The sequence below is a fragment of the Podarcis pityusensis genome (genome assembly GCF_964106645.2).
Source record: "Podarcis pityusensis genome assembly, chromosome: 3".
NCBI lineage: Eukaryota > Metazoa > Chordata > Lepidosauria > Squamata > Lacertidae > Podarcis > Podarcis pityusensis.
Genome location: NC_138026.1, coordinates 122,771,055 through 122,789,312, shown reverse-complemented (window position 1 = coordinate 122,789,312; position 18,258 = coordinate 122,771,055). Strand labels below are relative to the sequence as shown.

Sequence of the window (18,258 nt, the reverse complement as noted above, 5' to 3'; positions counted from 1 at the left end):
ACGCGCCATTGGCTGGCCGCGCCCCGCCTTCCGGGGAGCTGTTTGGTCGCCGGGGGAACCGCGCGGGGGGGGGGAGCGGGGCACGTGACTGCGCCGGGAGGGCGGGGCTAAGGTGCCGGCCGAGGTTATAAAGGGCCGGCGCAGCGCGTGGCGTCTCAGTCCAGCCCGGGAGGAGCCGAGGGGAGGGTGGGGCGGGAAAGGAGTCGCATGCGCGGCCTCTGGAAAAGTTGCTTCAGGCTGCCGGGGGAAGAACACGGCACGCCGGTGGAATGTCTTCCATTAGCAGGTTGTCAGTGGAGAGATTGACAGGGAAACGGATCAGACCAGAGGTATAAATCTTGGCTTTTACATTTGCTCTGGAGAGGAGGAGGAGCTCATGGGATCAAACCCTGATGATCTGTAAAGGTCATTTTCTACCTCGGGAGACTGAGAAGCTTGTCAGCTCCTGGGAGCTTGGGTGGGGGGGCAGTGCTTTATGCGAAGAGGAATTAACTGCTTGCCCTGGAAGAGGTCTGTTGCAGGTTGGGTCTGCAAAAGCCTTTCTCCAGCTATTTTAGAGACGGTTATAATTTATCACTGAGAGGTTTCTGTGTCTGCTGGTTGAATTTTACATCTGGGGTGTGGCAACAAAATGCATGTTCTAATTGTTTCAACCATTAAAGTTTTAAGCAATCAAGGAAGTTCTGAATGCCAAGAATCTTTATTTTTTCATTCCCAACTAAAGTGTTGCCTTTGTTGAACTGAACATAATTTTTCTACATCACATTTCCTCTGTAGAAAAGGAATGTGGTTTGATAAAAGATAAAGCTGTGAAGATCTCAAGGTGCAGACTGAATTGTTAATAAGACCAGGAATATTCAGTATGGCAAATACATCATCGGACATTCCATTGACTGTTGGCATTCTTCAGCAATTGTTTGATGAGCAAATCAGAGCGTTTAGACCAGAGATTTGAACAAAAGTGGACCAGAGAAGGATGAAATGGAAAGGAAAGGTGTTAAACAGGACAAAGCAACTTAGGACAATATGGGTGAAGGAATGCCGGGAGGAGGATGAAATGCTAAAGAGGTGGAGGCAACAGATGGTGAAACAGAGAAGCCCTTCACCCAGGCGTTTAGAGGAATGAAACAGTCAAATGAAGGAGCTGTGATGTTGGGAGTGGAAGGAAGCCATGGATGGAGAGATAAGACCACCTGAGCTGGCAGAGATAAGAGAGAAAGGGCTCTGTACATTGTGGAGTGAATTTGGAGAAAAAGGCTATCAAACATCTGCTTCCCTTCTCTTGCTTCTGCATCATCAGCTTCCTTTGGACGCCTCCCGAGATGACGAGGGAGGCAGCTTGTTTTCAGGGAAGCAGCTGATGGTTTTCTTCCCGCTTCTCTGTAGACCCAATTCCACAGGGACACGAAACAGGAGTGTGTGGGAGAACCCCCACCAGTCATTAGACTAGATCTCCCACTGCCCCAACCATTGGCCATGATGCTCAGTCATTTTTCCTCCCAATACTAGGCTTTGCCCTAAAAAGCAACTTATTTATATGTTTAATAATAAAGAATTGGGGCCAAGCCCAGCAAAAAATATCTCACAGCAAAGAGAAACATCAAAGCGCAGCATGTAACCAAAGATATTTCCTTTATTGCACATGACAAAAGCCACACACCATTGTCATGACAGGGTCCCATCACCTCTGGAAGTCTGGCTGCAGGAGAGAAATGTAATTGGGGCAAAGCAGCCGGATCCAAAGTCCCCACGTGGGTCTGGCAACTGACACAGCACCTGGTGAGAAGGAGCTGCTGCTTCTGACCCACTATTGAGGGCAACTCAAGGTATTCAGGGCATGCTGGGAACAGGGTCACAACACAGACTTCAAGGCCACACAGAGGCCCTGGGAAGAGACCAAGGAGTGGACATTACAGAAGGCAAAAGACGGACCCCAACTAAGCTAGTTTTCCTTCAAGCCTGGAGGTGGCAGAGTTCTTCTTTATGGAACTTGCAAGAGAAGTGACAGCCCCTCGTCACAGCTCACAGAATACACTTGAGGGATCAACCAGCCCTCTCTCCCCTCCGCCCTGTTCCTACTCTCTGGGCCCTGCAGTCATGAGCACTCCCTGCTGCATCACATGAGCTCTCCCCTCCTGGGTCCACGATAAGGCAAAGGCAGCTCTTTGGGGGAAGGCGAAGACTCACAGTCACCTGAGAGAAGGGGGCAGCTTAACGGCTCGGGGAAATGCCCACAGAGCCTCTGCTCAGGCCACAGGGCGATGGGTGGGAGTCTGGCAAGGCAGGGTCCCAGGCAGGCACCAGCCCATGAGACTGGCTTGAGCTGCCAGGGGCAGGTGGAGGAGCCGCAGAGAAAAGGCTGAGGGCAGCAGTAGCAGCAGGCGCTCCATGCACAGAGGGATGGGGAAGGGGGTCACTGCCCCAGCAACCTATTTATTTGGGGTAACAGCACTGAACGTAGGATACAGAAAGCGCTTGCCCACCGACGGACGGAGGGGCACTTCCTGGGTGTGCATTGCTGCCTCCCGCCCGATGCAGTCCATCAAATGGACAGCAGACAACTGGCTTTTTCAGCAAGGCTGGAGTGGAGACAAAGAACAACCGCACAGTGGGTGGGGAGCTGGGAGGCTTCCGGCCTCCTGGGCTTCAGCGGCAAGTCAGAGGTGGAGGCTGCCCCTCGCTTTGTGGCCTGCCCGCGGAACAGTGAGTTGGCACATCCTGCTGCCAGCAGCAATGGGAGAGCAGTGACCCAAACCTCACGCCCAGCTCCTGAGCCCTGGGCCTCGACTAGTGCCCAGAGACGATGGCCAGAGCCCAGTCTCTGATGGCCACGGTGGTGTCTTGCAGGTACGTCCAAGAAGAATGGCTGAGGCTGGTCACATGTTTCCGCAAGCACTCCCAGGACCCTTCGCCACTGGAGGAGAGAGCAGAGTGTGAGCATGCATGCTTCGAGGCCTCCTGGACATGCCTTGTTTTGTCTCCAAGCAGTTTGGATGCCCCCCCCCCCGGAACCTGAAGTGGGTTCCCCCTCCCCATTCGGTGTTCTTCTATTCCTACTTCTCTTCCGCAGTCAAGCAGCCCCTGCTGTCTGCTTTGTGTGGCACCAAGGATGCTGTGCGCAGACCATACTCACTCGCAGAAAGCCACCCAGAGTTTCCAGGCCCCCTCCAGCGACCCAGCAACGTAGTCCACAGCAGGCAGGAAGTAGTTCCGCATGAGGAAGAGCAGCAGCTCCTTGAGGTATTCTGCCCCGTGCAGCACAGAATCTGGAACCCGGGTCTGGAGCTGGCAGGGAAGACGAGGCGGCTCAGACAGGCTCAAGTGCCAACCCTGCCCTTGCTAGGCAGAGAATCTGTGGCTGGCCAGACCCCAGAAACTGGAACACTCCTAGCTAGAGGGCGGGCAGGGCCCAGATCCCTGTTCCTCTATTACGGACAGGCCACAGCTCCTTTTGATTCATATGCCAAAGAGAATGGGGTGGCCACCAGCAGATGGGGAACCATAAGCACAGGTCCAGATCTCCCTAAGGCACTTACAGGGAAATAGGACCCAGGGATGAGGTGGGGAAGAGAAAGGCAGGCAAGCGGAAAGACTCTGAAAATACTGGGAGCAACATTTGGCTCCTCTGCAAAGGGACAAGTCCCAACAGCTCAGGTCAAGGGCCTTCAGCTGCCGCTGCCACTGCCACCTCCTCACAGCTTCTGCCTGTTCTTGCTACTCATTGGAGTGGCGGATACTGCTGCAGCTGTATTTCCTCAGCGGCACTACCCACATGAGCAGAACCGGGGCCTGTGGACCCAGGTGAATGGGCCGATGCAGAGGGTGCTTGCCAGTGAATTGGCTTTCCCACCCTCCAGCTTAGCAGATAAATGGTTGATGGCCTAGAGGGGTTAAAACCAGAAAAAACAAATACATTGCTTGACAGTTCACAGCGTGGCTGTGCCTCTGTAAGTGGGGAAACCATCTGTCTGGGCGCATTCTCTGCACAGAACTCTGCCTTGCCTGGTCTGCTGCTGACCCCCTTAAGAGGAGGCCTTCCCTGCCTCCAGCGAGCCCCACCCTTACCCATTCGATGAACCTGGGGAGGTTGTCACTGAGCCAGGTGAGCTGAGCAGAGCACTTCCCAGAGATGTAGGCGGCCGTTTCGTTTGTCTTCGCCCAGACCAGCTCCAGGTTGGGTCCCAGCACGGTGGCCACGCGAGAGTAGTAGAGAGGCATGTTTGCTTCCAGCCAGCTGCAAGGAACAAGGGGCGGGATCAGGGTGAGCCCCAGGCAACAGGCTCCCTCCCAAGGGCCGCCCAGAGGGAGAGCGCTCGTCTGCGCTGGTCCCCCTTGAAGGGAGGGAGCCTCCCTGCCGACAGAGATCCGGCGCAAGCCACTGACCTGTACCCTTCCCCAGAGAAGTGGGAAACTCTGCTCCAGGCTTGCTGGGATGCGGAGAGGATGCCGGAAGAGCGGAGCACCTGAGCCGAGGCAGAAGCTGGAAAACACAACATGCTCCCCTGAGTGGGGGTGTCTTTGGGGCAGCCCCCTCCCACGTGCCTCCTGTGGGGGTCAGGTGGATTGCTATGAGGAATTATGAAAAATGGAGCACGCCATTGTGTCAGCAATGAAAGCATTGCATTGACTGGGTTTGATTCATTGACAATAATTTCTGATTAAATCCCATAAGCCTCTGCATCTCTGCCCATCTTCTCTACTGCTCATTTTCTCTGCCTGACAGGCACATATAAGCATTCTAAACACAGACTGGTTGCTTCACCAGGCATCCCGAGCCATAAAGATAGGAGGTAGCTTTGATGTAACTTTGATGCAGTTTGTTGATCTTTAGGTAGATCTTAAGGGCCAGGAAGAGAGTTCACAAGGAGATGGTAAGTACTACCTGTGCTTCCTTTCCTGTTTACTGCTGTTTATTACTTCCGGGGTTTGCTAAAAACATTTCTCCTTGATTCCTATTTTATTTACTCTGAACTATGTATGCATGCTCAAGTAGGAAATAGTTTCTTTGTAGTTACAAGGCTTTCTCTGATCTGACTTTGTCCCATGTGGGGATGTTTTTTAAATGCTCAGAGGATATCTGATTGGTTCTTACAAGGGCTGTGCTAAAAGTTCTTTTGTTAATAAAGGGACCTGGGCCAGGGTGTGACAGAGGATTATTCGCCCTGCCTCCCAGAGTCTTGCTGGCCAAGCCTCGTGTGTATTTTATTAATCAGGGTCCAATCCTTCCTTGCCTTCGGAACGCAACACCTCCCTTTCCTCCAGGGGCAGGGCCTCACCTTCAAAGGAGCCGTGAGTCCTGATGTCATGCATTAGGAACCCCGCAGTGAATACCAAGGCGACCAGCAGCAGCCGAGCCCAAGGAAGGCCACTGGCTTTCATTTTCAGCAGCAGGTTCTGAAGGGGAAACACAAAGAGAGGAAACAGGTAGGAGAATCTCTGGGATGCAGATGGCTAGCCCACCTGGTCACCCACCCACAAGGATGGAGATCATTCTGGATCCTTTGCTGTCGCTTGAGGCTCAGGTGGCCTCAGTGGTCCAGAGTGCCTTCCATCGGTGGCCCAGCTGTGTCCCCATCTGGACAGGGACAGCCTAACGTCTGTTGTCTATGCCCTGGCAACCTCTACGTTAGATTACTGCAATGTGTTATACGTAGGGCTGCCTCTGAAGACAGTTCGGAAACTTCAGCTAGTGCAGAATTGGACGGCCTGGTTGCTCACCAGAGCAAGACGGTTTGAGCATATTACACCAATCCTGGTCCGACTGCACTGGCTGCTAATTCAAAGTGCTGGTTTTGACGTATAAAGTCTTAAATGGCTCAGGACAGCAATACCTCAAGGACCGCCTCTCTGCATATGAACCAAGCTGGATCCTGAGATCATCCTGTGGGGCCCTTCTTTGTGTAATTTCTTCAAGGAAAGTCCAGAGGGCAGCAACACAAGAAAGGGCCTTTTCTGCAGTGGCTTCCCATTTGTGGAATGTTCTCCCCAGGGACGTTCAGCTGGTGCCTTCATTATACACCAGGCAAAAACATTCCTTTTTAACCAGGCCTTTGGCTGACTAACACCAGACACCCTTTGAAATGTGTTGTGGGAGGGGAGATTTGGGGTTTGTTTTTGTTCCTGTTTTTATTGTGTATTTTGTGTTTTTATACTATGTTGTTCCCTGTGGAACGCCCTCCCTTCAGATGTGAAGGAAATAAGCAGCTATCTTATCTTTAAAAGACATCTGAAGGCAGCCCTGTTCAGGGAAGTTTTTAATATTTAACGCTGTACTGTTTTTAACACTTGATTGGGAGCTGCCCAGAGTGGCTGGGGAAACTCAGCCAGATGGGCAGCGTATAAATAATAAATTCTTATTATTATTATAACTGCTCTAAGATCTACAGATGAAGGGAGGTATACAAATTGAATAAATAATAGCAATACCTTGCAGGCAGCTCTGCAAGCTGCAACATCTTGTTCGCTGTTTGGTCCTTTCATGGTCAGTTCCTCGTTTGTGACTTTGAACGAATGAACTGTTTCCTGTAAAGATTTCCGCATCTGGAAGAGAAACGGTCCACAAACACCATCACAAAGCCACAGGTGAGCCTTGGACCACACCGGGATGGTTGCAACCCTACAGAAGCAGCAGGAATGGGGGTGGGGGCTGAAGGGCCAGACAGCCAGGTGCTTTGCTGCTCTCCCCAGTCCCCTGTCAGGGGCCTTGCCTCTGTGCACCCCACCCTTGAGCCCAGGGTGGATAAAAATCAATGGTTTTTAAAGCAATATTTTTATTTAAATCAGATTTTTAAAATAAAATGCTTTTGGAGGAAAAATTTGAGTCCAAAGGCTATTCAAAGGATTTGTTTTAAGTTTTTCATGTGTGCTAAAACTCAGTCTAAGTTTTTTTTTAATTGTTTAACCATATCAGTTAACAAACATGGATACAGATGCTATAATGTTCTTGTTTTAGTTAACTAAATTGTTTAAATTGTTATTAAGGAAATGATTGTTTTTCTCCTTCCAATAAAGTACAGCAGAAAAGTTGTCCAAATATAAATTAAACCTCACAATAATTTCATAATTATCTGTCTATGTATTTCTAACAGTATAACCAAATCAGTTAATTTTTGATAGAATTGTAAAAACTACTCTGAAAATTTATTATTCCAAAAATGAAACCTCTATCTGGTTGTAAATATTAAGATTATACCAGCGAGGAGTCTTTCAGTAAAAAAAGAGAGATTTAAATCAAGTCTTACTGATTAGTGATTTAAACTGATTTGATTTAAATCCAATCCCCCCTGCTTGAGCCCCACTCAAGCCAGATGGGCACCTCCAAGGCCCTGCTCTGAACTAGATGCAAACTATGGAGAATGTGGGCGGCAGCAGCAGCAGCAGCATCCCTTTCAGAGTTCAAACTCACCCTGTCCACGCAGCTCATGGGGGATAGCAAACCTCAGAAGCAGACAGAACTAGCAGGAAGCACAAGCTGTGCTGAGCTGGAACGCCGGAACCTTAGCAATGGAGCAGCCTTTTGGGATGGACTGCTGCCTAGCACTGGCCTGCTTTGGCCTGGACTAGACAGGCAGGCCATTAATTCATCCGTGTTGTCTGTCCCTAGCGCACAAACTACTGCTTCAAGCAAGAGGCAGTCCAAAGAGCAGGAGCCACAAACCTTTTTGGAAGTGCTGTCCCAGGTCTGCACAAAGTGATTCAGGAGCAGGCTGGGAAAAGAAAGCAGAGGCATCAGCTCAAGGATCTCTGGCTTGTTTGTTGAGTCTGGATTTGATATCCCGCTTTATCACTACCCGAAGGAGTCTCAAAGCGGCTAACATTCTCCTTTCCCTTTCTCCCCCACAACAAACACTCTGTGAGGTGAGTGGGGCTGAGAGACTTCAGAGAAGCATGACTGGCCCAAGGTCACCCAGCAGCTGCAGGTGGAGGAGCGGGGAAGCGAACCCGGTTCACCAGATTACGGGTTTACCACTCTTAACCACTACACCACACTGGCTCATTGTTGCATGCACCTTCCCAAAGAGAGACACCCCACTGCTCTCCCTGCGAAGCAGGGGAGGCTCCTCCGCTCCCAGGCGGACTTTGCGTCGTTTTAGCAACCACGAGGGCTCGAAGCACAGCCTTTCCAAAAAGTTCAAGCGGATGTTCAACCACCACGACTGTAAGCAGGATTGGTATCCTGCAGGTTTCCAAACTGTCAAGCAGGGCATGCAGTGGGGAAGCATCCCTGCTGAGTCTCACCTTGACTGTGGGAGGTGCTTGATGTACAGCTGCCTCCAGACATTGAAGCTGAGGGGATCCAGGCGGAGGCCTTCAGCCAGGCAGTTGAGCAGCTGTACGGGACGAAAGCAGAATTGGTTCCAGGAGTTTAATGGCCAAACAGCAGCAGCAGCCACAGGACTGAAGACTTCAAGATAGCGCGACAGATTTATGACATTCCTGGTGCCCCACTTATTGATCCCAGTTGGGGTCAGGAAGGGGTGCCTTCCCTACAGCCTCCCCTCTTTCTGGAACTGGCTTCATGCCGCCTTTGGGGTGAGCTCTCCTTCCTATTCTGGCTCTCAGAGCTGCATTAGGAGGCCCAAAGAGGTTCCTCCCCATCTAACGGTTCCAGACAGAGAGAAAGGAGGCTATAGTTCAAAGCAGGGCGGTTGGCTGCCACAGTGTGTGTCTACCTGAAAGCATCATTTGGCTGCTGCACACCTGTCTCTGCAGCAGAGAGGGAGGTAGAGAGCCATTCATCACTCGCACCTGCATAGCACGCAAAATGCTCCAGCTTCCATCCCTGGCACCTCTGTCTGCCCAAGACACAGCCAGAGTCGGCAATACACCTAACGCCAAGTCGTAAGCACCTGCCTTGAACTGCCCTGGGCTCTGATTCAATGATACTGTGGCCCTGTTAAAAGCAGCTGTAGTCAACCGCATGGATGCCAATCAATTATATGTGCAAATATTTGCACCTAAACAACAGCCATGGTTCCCAAGCTAAAACATGTTTTCCTTGTTTTTAGATCATTAATAGGACATTTAATTCCTCCAGAAGAGATGGGAAATTCAAGGTTGCCACATTAGCGACAAACAAAACTAGTTTGCTTGCATTCCAGTCTCTCGGGGGCTGAGGGAGGGTCCTGCACCTTTCCAGTCTGCCTGGATTCCAACCCACACTTTGGCAGCCAAGCAAGGGGGAGAGAAAGGGAACTGGAAGAGAGAAGAGCCAGGAAAACCCTGGGGCTGAGCCTCCCAAGGAGGGCCCAGCAGACACCCCCTCCTATTTCAGAGAGAGAGAGATGCCCAGTTTATCAGAAGAACTGCTGCCCATGGGTTTGGCACTGGAGGGAATTAACACCCAAAATAGCTCCTCTGACTCAACAAACTGGGGGAACCTTTTCATCCAGAGGTTTTAAACTCCTCAGTCTAGCTCAGTTGTTGTCTAATGTGGCAGCCCCACTAGATGCTCGAGGAAGGCCAGTCCCCCCCCTTCTGCCCCCTCCTCACCTCTTTCTGCATATCAAGGGGGCAGCTGGGCAGGGCTCTGGAGAGGAAGGAAGGGAAGTAGGTGTGCAGGGTGGTCTCAGGCTTAGCCCCAAAGGCCAGGACTTTCAGGCGGGGATACAACTGGCGCAGCTGCTCCTGCAGGCTGGGGAGAAAGAACGTTGGCTGCATACAAACTGCTGCATTTTTACATGTGCAAACACAGTTCTGCCTGGATTTTATATAAGTAGCTGTATCTGTTAATACTGCCCTAAACTATACAGCGAATACATTTGCATCCTCTGGAAGAAATGCACGGCTTGTACGGTTACTGCTGGGGGCCTGAGTTCAACATTTTATTTTAAATTTGGCTTGTAACAGTTCAGTAACCCGTTGTGTAAACTAGAGGCGTCAATTTGAAAGCTATTAAAATAACAAAATTGAACACCAGAAGCGTCAATTTGAAAGGGGCTCTAACTCTTCCCATCCATGCACTGTGAGCCGGTCTCCCTTTAGGTGTCATACCTGGGGGATAGAGAGTTGTTGGGCATGAAGGCAAAGTCCATGAGAGGGAAGAAGTCTTTGGGTCCTATCATACCAAAGCCTTTGGTCAAGTTGGGATGCATCCTGCCAAGGAAAAAGCAACGCCTGTCAGCTGGGGAAAGCCACTCCCACTTCATTACAAACTCCGCCTCCGCTCCCCGTGCTGGAACAAGGGCCTCCACAGGCCTACCTCGAAGGGCTATACTGCAGGAAAACCAAACCTGCCCTGTTTGTGCCCACCATCCCTGGCTGACTTCCTCTTGCTGTTGAGCCCAGGAGCACCCCAGGCTGCCCCTCCCGGACATGAGAACCCAGGGCATACAGCACAGCTGCCTTTTGGGATCCAGCAGCAGTTTATTGGCCCACACCCATCTGAACCTCCAAGCACTGCTCTGACTCCTTAACTGCCTCTTCTGATTCTGATGGAACCGAGAGATAGAGCTGAGTGTTATCTGCATATTGAGGACACTTTGCTCCAAATCTCCCTACGACAGTTCCCAGAGGCTTCAGAGAGATGTCAAATAGCACAGGGGGGGGGGGGCGGCCTTGGAATCATGCTGAATAAACAAACAAGGACATGGCAACTCACAACAGCAGCCGATCCAGGTAGGCAATGGCGTACGGGGAGAGAGATTTGATTCCCAGAACAGGGAACATAATGCCGAGCCACACTGTGGAGAAAAGAGTTGGGAAAGCAACAGCGTTACATTTCTGCCCTTGCCTTCATTTGAGGATGGAGCTCAGGGCTGCTGAGCTTCAGAAAGGCAGCTGCTCCATGTGCCTTCAGGCCACGCAACATGCTCTTGAGCCACACCACCAGAGGGTCTGGGGCAGGGTGAGAAGAGGGCATCACCGTTCAAGGGGCTGGAGAAGCTCCTTCTAGCTCCTGATCAGCCCTTTCCCCCCCATATCATTTTTATTAAGTCTCCAAAAATATTCCAAAGTGCTTATCATCATATACATTTAAAAAAAAAGCCGCCACCGTCCTCACCTTTAAGTCCTTCTGTAAGATCAGTAAATCCAGCTTGACCCAAGGCCCACATGATCGTGAGACATTTGGCCGGACGGCTTTGATGGGAGCTCAGCAGCTCAAGATACTGAAGTGGAAAAGGGAAAGACGGCAGGATTAACTCTCGGCATAGAGCCCAGTGGGAAAGGGGGCCAAAGCGACAATGCTCCCTCGCAAGCAGCTGGAGCCCTCTAGCGCAGAACATCAGCTCCTGACTTCTCTGGGATATGAGATGTGAGGGACTGAAGCTGGGACTCCCAGCACAGAGAGAAGAGGGTCGGGGAGGGAGGGGCCCTGTTTCATGCGCATGCAGGGCAAGAGTATCCTTTCCAATTCCGCAGATGATAGCTTTCACTTTTGCTACCTGTCTCAGTAAAATATACCAGGAACTCTGGGAAACCTGGGTACCTTGGAGAGGGACAGAGGGCTGCCTCTCCAGGTTGGACGGGGCAACTGAAGCTACCCACCTTGCTCAAGTTCATGGTGGCAACTTTAGGCCTGTCCATCAGCATGGCCTGAATGCAGATCCTGTAGCCGTGCAGGGAGTCCCCTGGAAGACAAGGATGGCGAGGAAGACTGTGAGGGCCCTTCAGGTTGGGCGTTTTGGCCTGGAGCCCAGAGCCCTTGCGCACCGCAGATTGCATCGCACACTGGGCTCCTGGCAAATCTATGCAGCTGCTGTGGGATCAGAGCGGGAGGAGAGAAACAGAAGCCCACCCAGGCATGCGTGTCCCCCAGTGTCCTGCTTTACTCAATACAATATAGAGTGGCAGAAGCTTTAGAGCCCATAGTCCTTGCTGTGGCCCCCAATCCTCTTCCAGGAAATGGCCCAATCCCCTCTTGAAGTCCCCTATAAGAACACAGCCAGCACCATGCTTGTTCACTAATGTAGCTCTGACTTTAATTTGCTGCCTCTCACCCAATTCTCTTGCTGGCTCATGGAGCCAGAGTACAGAACTGCAGGGTTGGGACCTCACGTCATCTAGTCCAACCCCCTACAATGTAGGTATCACAGCTGGCACCTCTTTCCCCCTTGGGGTCCCCTCAGGTCTCCACCCCACACGCCTCTGCCCTGCTGCTCCCCATCTTTCAGTACCTCACCACAAAAGTCACAGCTTCACCAGAGGCTTTTCACCTCCTTGCACCCTTTAGGGTAACAGCATTAAGAATTAGGTGGGTGTGAAATCAGGTTTGTTCACAACCTCAGTGGGCAGCCCTGGTCACTTTTAGTGCCACTTCCAGCACATAAACTGCCTTGAGGTACATGCAACACCCACCAGGGCCCTGAGTACAAATACAGTGGTACCTCTAGTTGCGGACACAATCCGTTCCAGGATGCGGCGCTTCTGCACAAAGAGCGCAATAGAGCACTTCTGCGCATGTGCGAAGCGCACAGAACACTTCTGCGCGTGCGGTGAAACCCAGAAGTATACACTTCTGGGTTTGCCGTGTTCACAACCCAAAAAGCCACAACATTAAGCAAACCCAACAAGAGGTATGACTGTAGTTTCCCTCAACTGCTCTCTGCCCTCAAGGGAGCACATGTGGCAGAACCTTTGACCCAACGGCTGGTTTACTGGGCTGCACTTCACACTCACCAGGAGTCTTGTCCAGCTCTTGCAACATTGTGTAAATACAGTGGTCAAAGAAAAGCTCCAGGACACCCGCCGATTTCGACAGCAAGGACTTGATGGTGCTCCTCAGCTCTTTGTTCACAAGGCAGTAGGGATAGTCTGCAGCCAAAAGTAAGGTGGCAGTGTGAAGGAAGGGCTGGCTTTCGTTAGCCCTCACTGGTGCAACAACTTTCCCATGAGTAAAGCACAGGAGGGAAGCCACATCCCTAAACAGCAGAGCAGCCCAAAACTGCGGCTTCAGCAGACTCTCGGGGAGCCCCAGTTCAGAATTCTACCTTGGCAGCACAAGGATAACGTGGAGAGAACTGTGCAGAGGTGACTGGCCTGCCCTACGAGAACCAAACCAGGCACAGCTGCTTCTTCACCAGCGCAATGCCAGAAGCCAATGCTGAAGCCACCTTGCCAGAGCTCAAGAGTCGACCACAATTCAAATATTGGTGAGTCTGTCAAGGGCTCCTGGGTTTTGGAGCAGAGATGCATTCTGATCAGGAGGACAAGTATAAGAGCTCTTGGACTGAAAAGGAAATAAGCAAGCACCAAAGTCTGCAAGACCCCGGCCCAGGATACTGCCCAACTGCCAAAGCCAGCCTCTTCTCATTAACTCCCAGCATCCACGTCCCTGTGGAGTCGGGAAGAGCATCTTTGGATCTTCTGGCCTCTGCCCTGCTGCCAAACGCCACATTCAGGAAACGCTGAAGACAAAGGCAGCATTGTGCAGCCACGCCGGGAGCATTCGGCACCTGACACCCTTCCCAAGCCAAAGCAGCAGACTCTGCCCATAACGCCCCTGCTTGGCTTCCAGCTACTTGACATATTGGCAGGAAAGAGAGGAGCTGCTTTTCACCCTCCCTTGGGTCAGAAAAGGTCAAGAAAGGCATTCCGAGCAGAAACTGAACATGCCGTGGTTATGAGACTTGCTTCTCTAAGCACAGGCTCAGAGGGAATGGCTGGGAGGAGACCTCGCCCCTCTCTCCTGGGCTTTTCCCTGCCCAGGCCAAACCAGGCAGTGAAGCCCACATTCCTCATCCAGGAGGACAAAAAAGGCTGCAACCCTGAGAATTTTATCTTCTTCTAAAAGGAGCAAGAAAGAAGCCACCAGTGTATTTCCAGGTATATGAAGAAGTGAGACTCTGGTTTAGAATTCCAGGGGTTACAACCCACACAACCCTCTCCTTGGCTGCAAAAGTTCTGCCGCTGGTGTCACAGCTGCACAAAAATGTCAGGTATTACTTTTGTTTCTGCAGTCCTCCAAAAACAGAGAACAACTTTCCAAATTCTGAAGAACAATATTCCTAGCAAAACCATACAAATCCATGCAGCATTCAAATGCTGGCAATTTCCCACCCAATTTACAAGCGTGAGGTTTTCTAACTGAAGAATTCAAAATCTTGCTGACAGGAGCTTACTCACGTTTCTCCCTCTGCGATCACTGAACTAGAAAGTCTGAATGCTGTGCAAGCAGCTCCCAAGGCCACAAACCAAGCCCACAGCAGGACAGGTGCTCTGGGTGTTCAAGCGAGCAAAATGGCCTCTCTCTCTCTCTCTAGCACACACACAATTGATAGAAAGGCACTTTCCAAGGCAACACTTACCATGAGGGTGCTGGCTGAGGGTGGGGTCGCTCTTTGGAGCTTGCAGCTTGTAGTTCAGATATCCAGCCAGGTCTTTGACCCACACAGAAGGATTCTCGGGGAACATGCTCAAGCTTTTGTCCAGCTCCTTCTGGAGTTCTGACAAATCAAGCTGGGGGGGGGGGGAGAGTTAGTTGAGCTGCTGCAAAGGGAAGACCCCCCCACTCCCCACCTTAGCAAGGCACATTTGGGCTGTTTCTGGAACCACTCTCTAAGTGAACCTATTCCACAAACGGAAGTGGCTGCCCCTCAGCCAAGGAGTCTCACCTCAACTCCACTGGCCCCCAAGGGAAAGAGGAAGCTGTCTTATCCTGTCTGTCCATCTGGCCTCTTTGGCAGTTGCTCTCCAGGGTCTTGGGCAGAGAAAGATGTTTGACATCACAGAGCACCTGATCATTTATCTTGAGGTGTCAGGGATTAAACTTTCAGCATGCAGGAGAACTGCTCTACTGCTGGTTCCTTGACTGATCAGCCAAAGGCTCTTTCTCCAGCATCCCATCCATGCGCCAAGTGGAGAGCCCATTAAATGTTCAGAAGGACTGTCAGCCGCTTGCCCCCTCCCCTAGGCAAGGGGGGAGAGGGAGGCAGTGAGTCCCTAGAGCACAGCTTCCTTCCTTCCTTCCTTCCTTCCTTCCTTCCTTCCTTCTGCAGCTTAAAGCTGGTCCCTAGTCTACGTGAACAAGAGACGCACTTTCTGTACTTCACCTTCCAAATTCTAGGAAGACACAGGAAGGAGGCAACACATTTCCAGCTTGTATATTAAGGAAGGCAAAGTTTAGGACTCCCTCCTCCAAAATAAAAAAAATACACGAGTTGCCTTTTTAGACTATTACTATTTATTCTGAAGCTAAAGGCTGTGCATGAGGTAGACACCAGCATCAATGCAAAGGCTGGCAAAAGGCACAGTCCCTTCATGGAAATGGTTCAAAGAACAGTCCGAGATACATGGGATGGGGCGGAAACCTTTTGGCAGGTATTGACAACTTGTGGTTTCTTCTAAAGTTCCTTTCTCTAGCTAGGTGAAACAGCCAGCATAGCAATTCTGGATACTTTTTAGGAATGATGCCCTGCCTCCTCATCAAAAGAAACTCAAGGCAGCTGACAAATCAAGACAGTATTTAAAACGATGGGGTGGGCGCTGCTGGAGAAGAAGCCCTGGAGCAGGACAGCCCCGCTGGCCTGGATGGAGCAGAGAAGGACGGGAGCATTTCCGCCTGCCTCGCCCTAGTCCAGGCATAGGGAAACTCGGTCCTCCAGATGTTTTCAGACTACAATTCCCATCATCCCTGACCAGCGGTCCTGCTAGCCAGGGATGATGGGAGTTGTAGTCCCAAAGCATCTGGAGGGCCGAGGTTGCCTATGTCTGCCCTAGGCAGACCTCACCAGGGGCAGAGAAGAGGTTAAGGAAGGGGGCTGGGGGCCCCTTGCCCAGCCGGTGCAGCTTGTCCTGCCCCCCTCTGGTCCCCTGTGACCTCCCGGGGCTTCTCTGCAGCTGCCGTCCCAGGCAGGCAGCAGCACCCGCAGAGTCCCCTTCCTGCCAGCCACTCACCGCCTTGAGCGCGTCCTCCAGGCTGCGGAAGCGGCCCTGCTTGGGCGCCGGGTCCCCGCTGGGCGGAGCCTTCTTGCTGCCCTTGCCACCGCCGGCCGGGGCCTTTCTGGACGCCGGCTGCCCCGGCGGAGGAGGCGGAACCTCATCTTTGCTCTGCTGCCGCCGCCGTCCAGATGCCGCCGCCGCCTTGTCCAGGCGCAGCTCCAGGAGGCTCTCCGGCACGGCCGAGGGAGCTGAGGGCCCAGAGCAGAGAGAGCCGTCACAGGCCGAACACGCAGCCGCCCCCCCCCCACCCTGGGGTATTATAATAATAATAATTTATTATTTATACCACGCCGTCTGGCTGAGTTTCCCCAGCCACTCTGGGCGGCTCCCAATCGAGTGTTAAAAACAATACTGCATTAAATATTAAAAACTTCCCTAAACAGGGCTGCCTTCAGGTGTCTTTTAAAGAGAAGATAGCTATTTATCTCTTTGACATCTGGTGGGAGGGAGTTCCACAGGGCGGGCGCCACCACCGAGAAGCCCCTCTGCCTGGTTCCCTGTAACCTCACTTCTCGCAATGAGGGAACCGCCAGAAGGCCCTCAGCACTCGACCTCAGTGTCCAGGGAGGTGGAGACGCTCCTTCAGGTCTACTGGGCCGAGGCCGTTTAGGGCTTTAAAGGTCAGCACTAATAATAATAATAGTAATAATAAATTTGTTATTTATACGCCACCCATCTGTCTGGGCTTCCCCGGCCACTCTGGGCGGCTTCCAACAGAATATTAAAATACAATAACCTATTAAACATTAAAAGCTTCCCTGAGCAGGGCTGCCTTCAGATGTCTTCTAAAAGTCAGATAGCTGTTTGTCTCCTTGACATCTGCTGGGAGGGCGTTCCACAGGGCGGGCGCCACCACCGAGAAGGCCCTGTGTCTGGTTCCCTGTGACCTCCCTTCTGGCAGGGAGGGGATCCCCAGAAGGCCCTCGGGAGAGGGACCCCGGTGTCCGGGGTGGAGACCGAGGCCCCCTGGGCCTTTCGAGCTCAGCCCAGCCCTCGGTGAGGGTAGCCTGCCGCGGGCCCGGGAGGCTCGACGCCGCACTCACCGCCCAGCGCCTTCCGCCCCGAGGGGCCTCCTCCTCCTCCTCCTCCTCCTCTGCCTCCCCCGGCGGCGCCCCTCCGGCCGGCCTTCCCCACCACCTCCCAGCGGGCCAGCACCGCCGCCGCCATCGCCCCAACCGCCGCCGCCTCAGCCGGAGAGGCCCGCGGGAGGCCGGCGCGCATGCGCCAGGGCGGGCGGAGGCGGGACCTCGCGGGCTCCCCCGGGCGCCGATTGGCCGCGCACACGCCCGCCTGGCGCCCGCACGCTCTGCCACGTCCCCGGCCGGGCCCGCCTCCTGCCACCACGTGACGCCCGGCCCGGCCGCGGAGTTCCGTCCTTCGCCGCTAGGGGCGCTCGGCCCGCGTCTCTCTCCGTTTCCTCCGCGTCGCAGCTTTTCTGCCCGCCAGGGGGCGCCCTGCGAGGGAGGCGAAGGCGGAGACGCAGGGAGCGGACCAGGAGAAAAGGAGGATATTCTGAGATGCCACCACAGCGGCAATAATCATAATATTATTTATTTATACTCGCCCATCCGGCAAGGATGCTCATTGCCAGAAAATGGAAGGGGAAAAAGGTCCCGACAAAGGAGGAATGGCAAGTAAAGTTATTTGAATACACTGAGCTGGCTAAAATGACAGGAACAACTAGGAATAGAACAAGCCAAAAGTTCACTAAGGAATGGGAGTGTTATAAAAATTACCTAGAAAAACATTGTTTTTCTAAGGAAGTCAGACTATCCTCCGCCAGGGCCAGGGCCTTCTCAGTGGTGGCTCCGACCTGATGGAATGCTCTGTCCTAGAAAACCAGGGCCCTGCAGGATTTAACCTCCTTCCGCAGGGCCTGCAAGACAGAGCTATTCCGCCTGGCCTTTAATTTGAATTCAGCCTGATCTTTTATTTCCCTCCCCTCCCCTCCCCCTCCCCTTTTTATGAAGATTACCCGCTCTGGGATCCCACAGCTAATTCTCCCCTGGTCTCCTCGCTGGCCCAAGTAGGACCAATTCAGCCAGCTAGCCCTGGGGATTATTTAACTGATTTTTGAATTTTGAATTTTATTGTCATTCATGTTTTTATACTGTATTTTATGCTGTTTTTATAATTGTTTTAAATTTGTTGTTAGCTGCCCTGAGCCCAGTTTTGGAACTGGGAAGGGCGGGGTATAAATAAATAAATATTATTATTATATCTCTTCAATTCTTTGATTCTATTAACTCATTCTGCTCCTTCGCAATCTCCTTATCCTCCTTTAACACCAAACACCTTCCTAGCTGGTCTCCTGCTACAAAGTTGTGGCTACCAGCAACTGGCATTCAGAATCATGGCTGCCTTGACAGTCGAGGTGGA

The 18,258-nt window shown here is 52.2% G+C and overlaps 1 protein-coding gene and 1 long non-coding RNA gene across 2 annotated transcripts; one reads left to right on the top strand and one right to left on the bottom strand.

Moving 5' to 3' along the window:
* The first annotated feature begins 173 nt into the window (after positions 1-173).
* Positions 174-1,580, top strand: LOC308473070. Its single transcript, XR_013983889.1, has 2 exons — positions 174-329; positions 778-1,580. It is a non-coding gene; the product is annotated as an uncharacterized lncRNA (long non-coding RNA).
* Positions 1,581-1,615: 35 nt separating this feature from the next.
* Positions 1,616-17,091, bottom strand: TMEM214 (transmembrane protein 214). Its single transcript, XM_080998310.1, has 17 exons — positions 16,923-17,091; positions 15,835-16,067; positions 14,247-14,397; positions 12,619-12,753; positions 11,488-11,570; positions 11,003-11,108; positions 10,601-10,682; positions 9,994-10,095; positions 9,493-9,634; positions 8,239-8,330; positions 7,658-7,706; positions 6,427-6,540; positions 5,277-5,394; positions 4,384-4,480; positions 4,066-4,234; positions 3,134-3,285; positions 1,616-2,914 (listed from the first exon to the last, which is right to left on the bottom strand). The coding sequence occupies exons 1-17, from the start codon at positions 17,044-17,046 to the stop codon at positions 2,788-2,790; spliced, it is 2,076 nt and encodes a 691-aa protein (XP_080854436.1). The 5' UTR covers positions 17,047-17,091; the 3' UTR covers positions 1,616-2,787.
* Positions 17,092-18,258: the final 1,167 nt, after the last annotated feature.

Coding starts and splice junctions, on each gene's coding strand:
- TMEM214 (XM_080998310.1), bottom strand. CDS start 17,046: ATGGCGGCGGCGGTGCTGGCCCGCTGGGAGGTGGTGGGGAAGGCCGGC. Junction 16,068..16,922: donor GGGGCGGAAGGCGCTGGGCG/GTGAGTGCGGCG, acceptor CTGGGCCCTCAG/CTCCCTCGGCCGTGCCGGAG. Junction 9,635..9,993: donor AACAACTCTCTATCCCCCAG/GTATGACACCTA, acceptor CTTTCTCCCCAG/CCTGCAGGAGCAGCTGCGCC.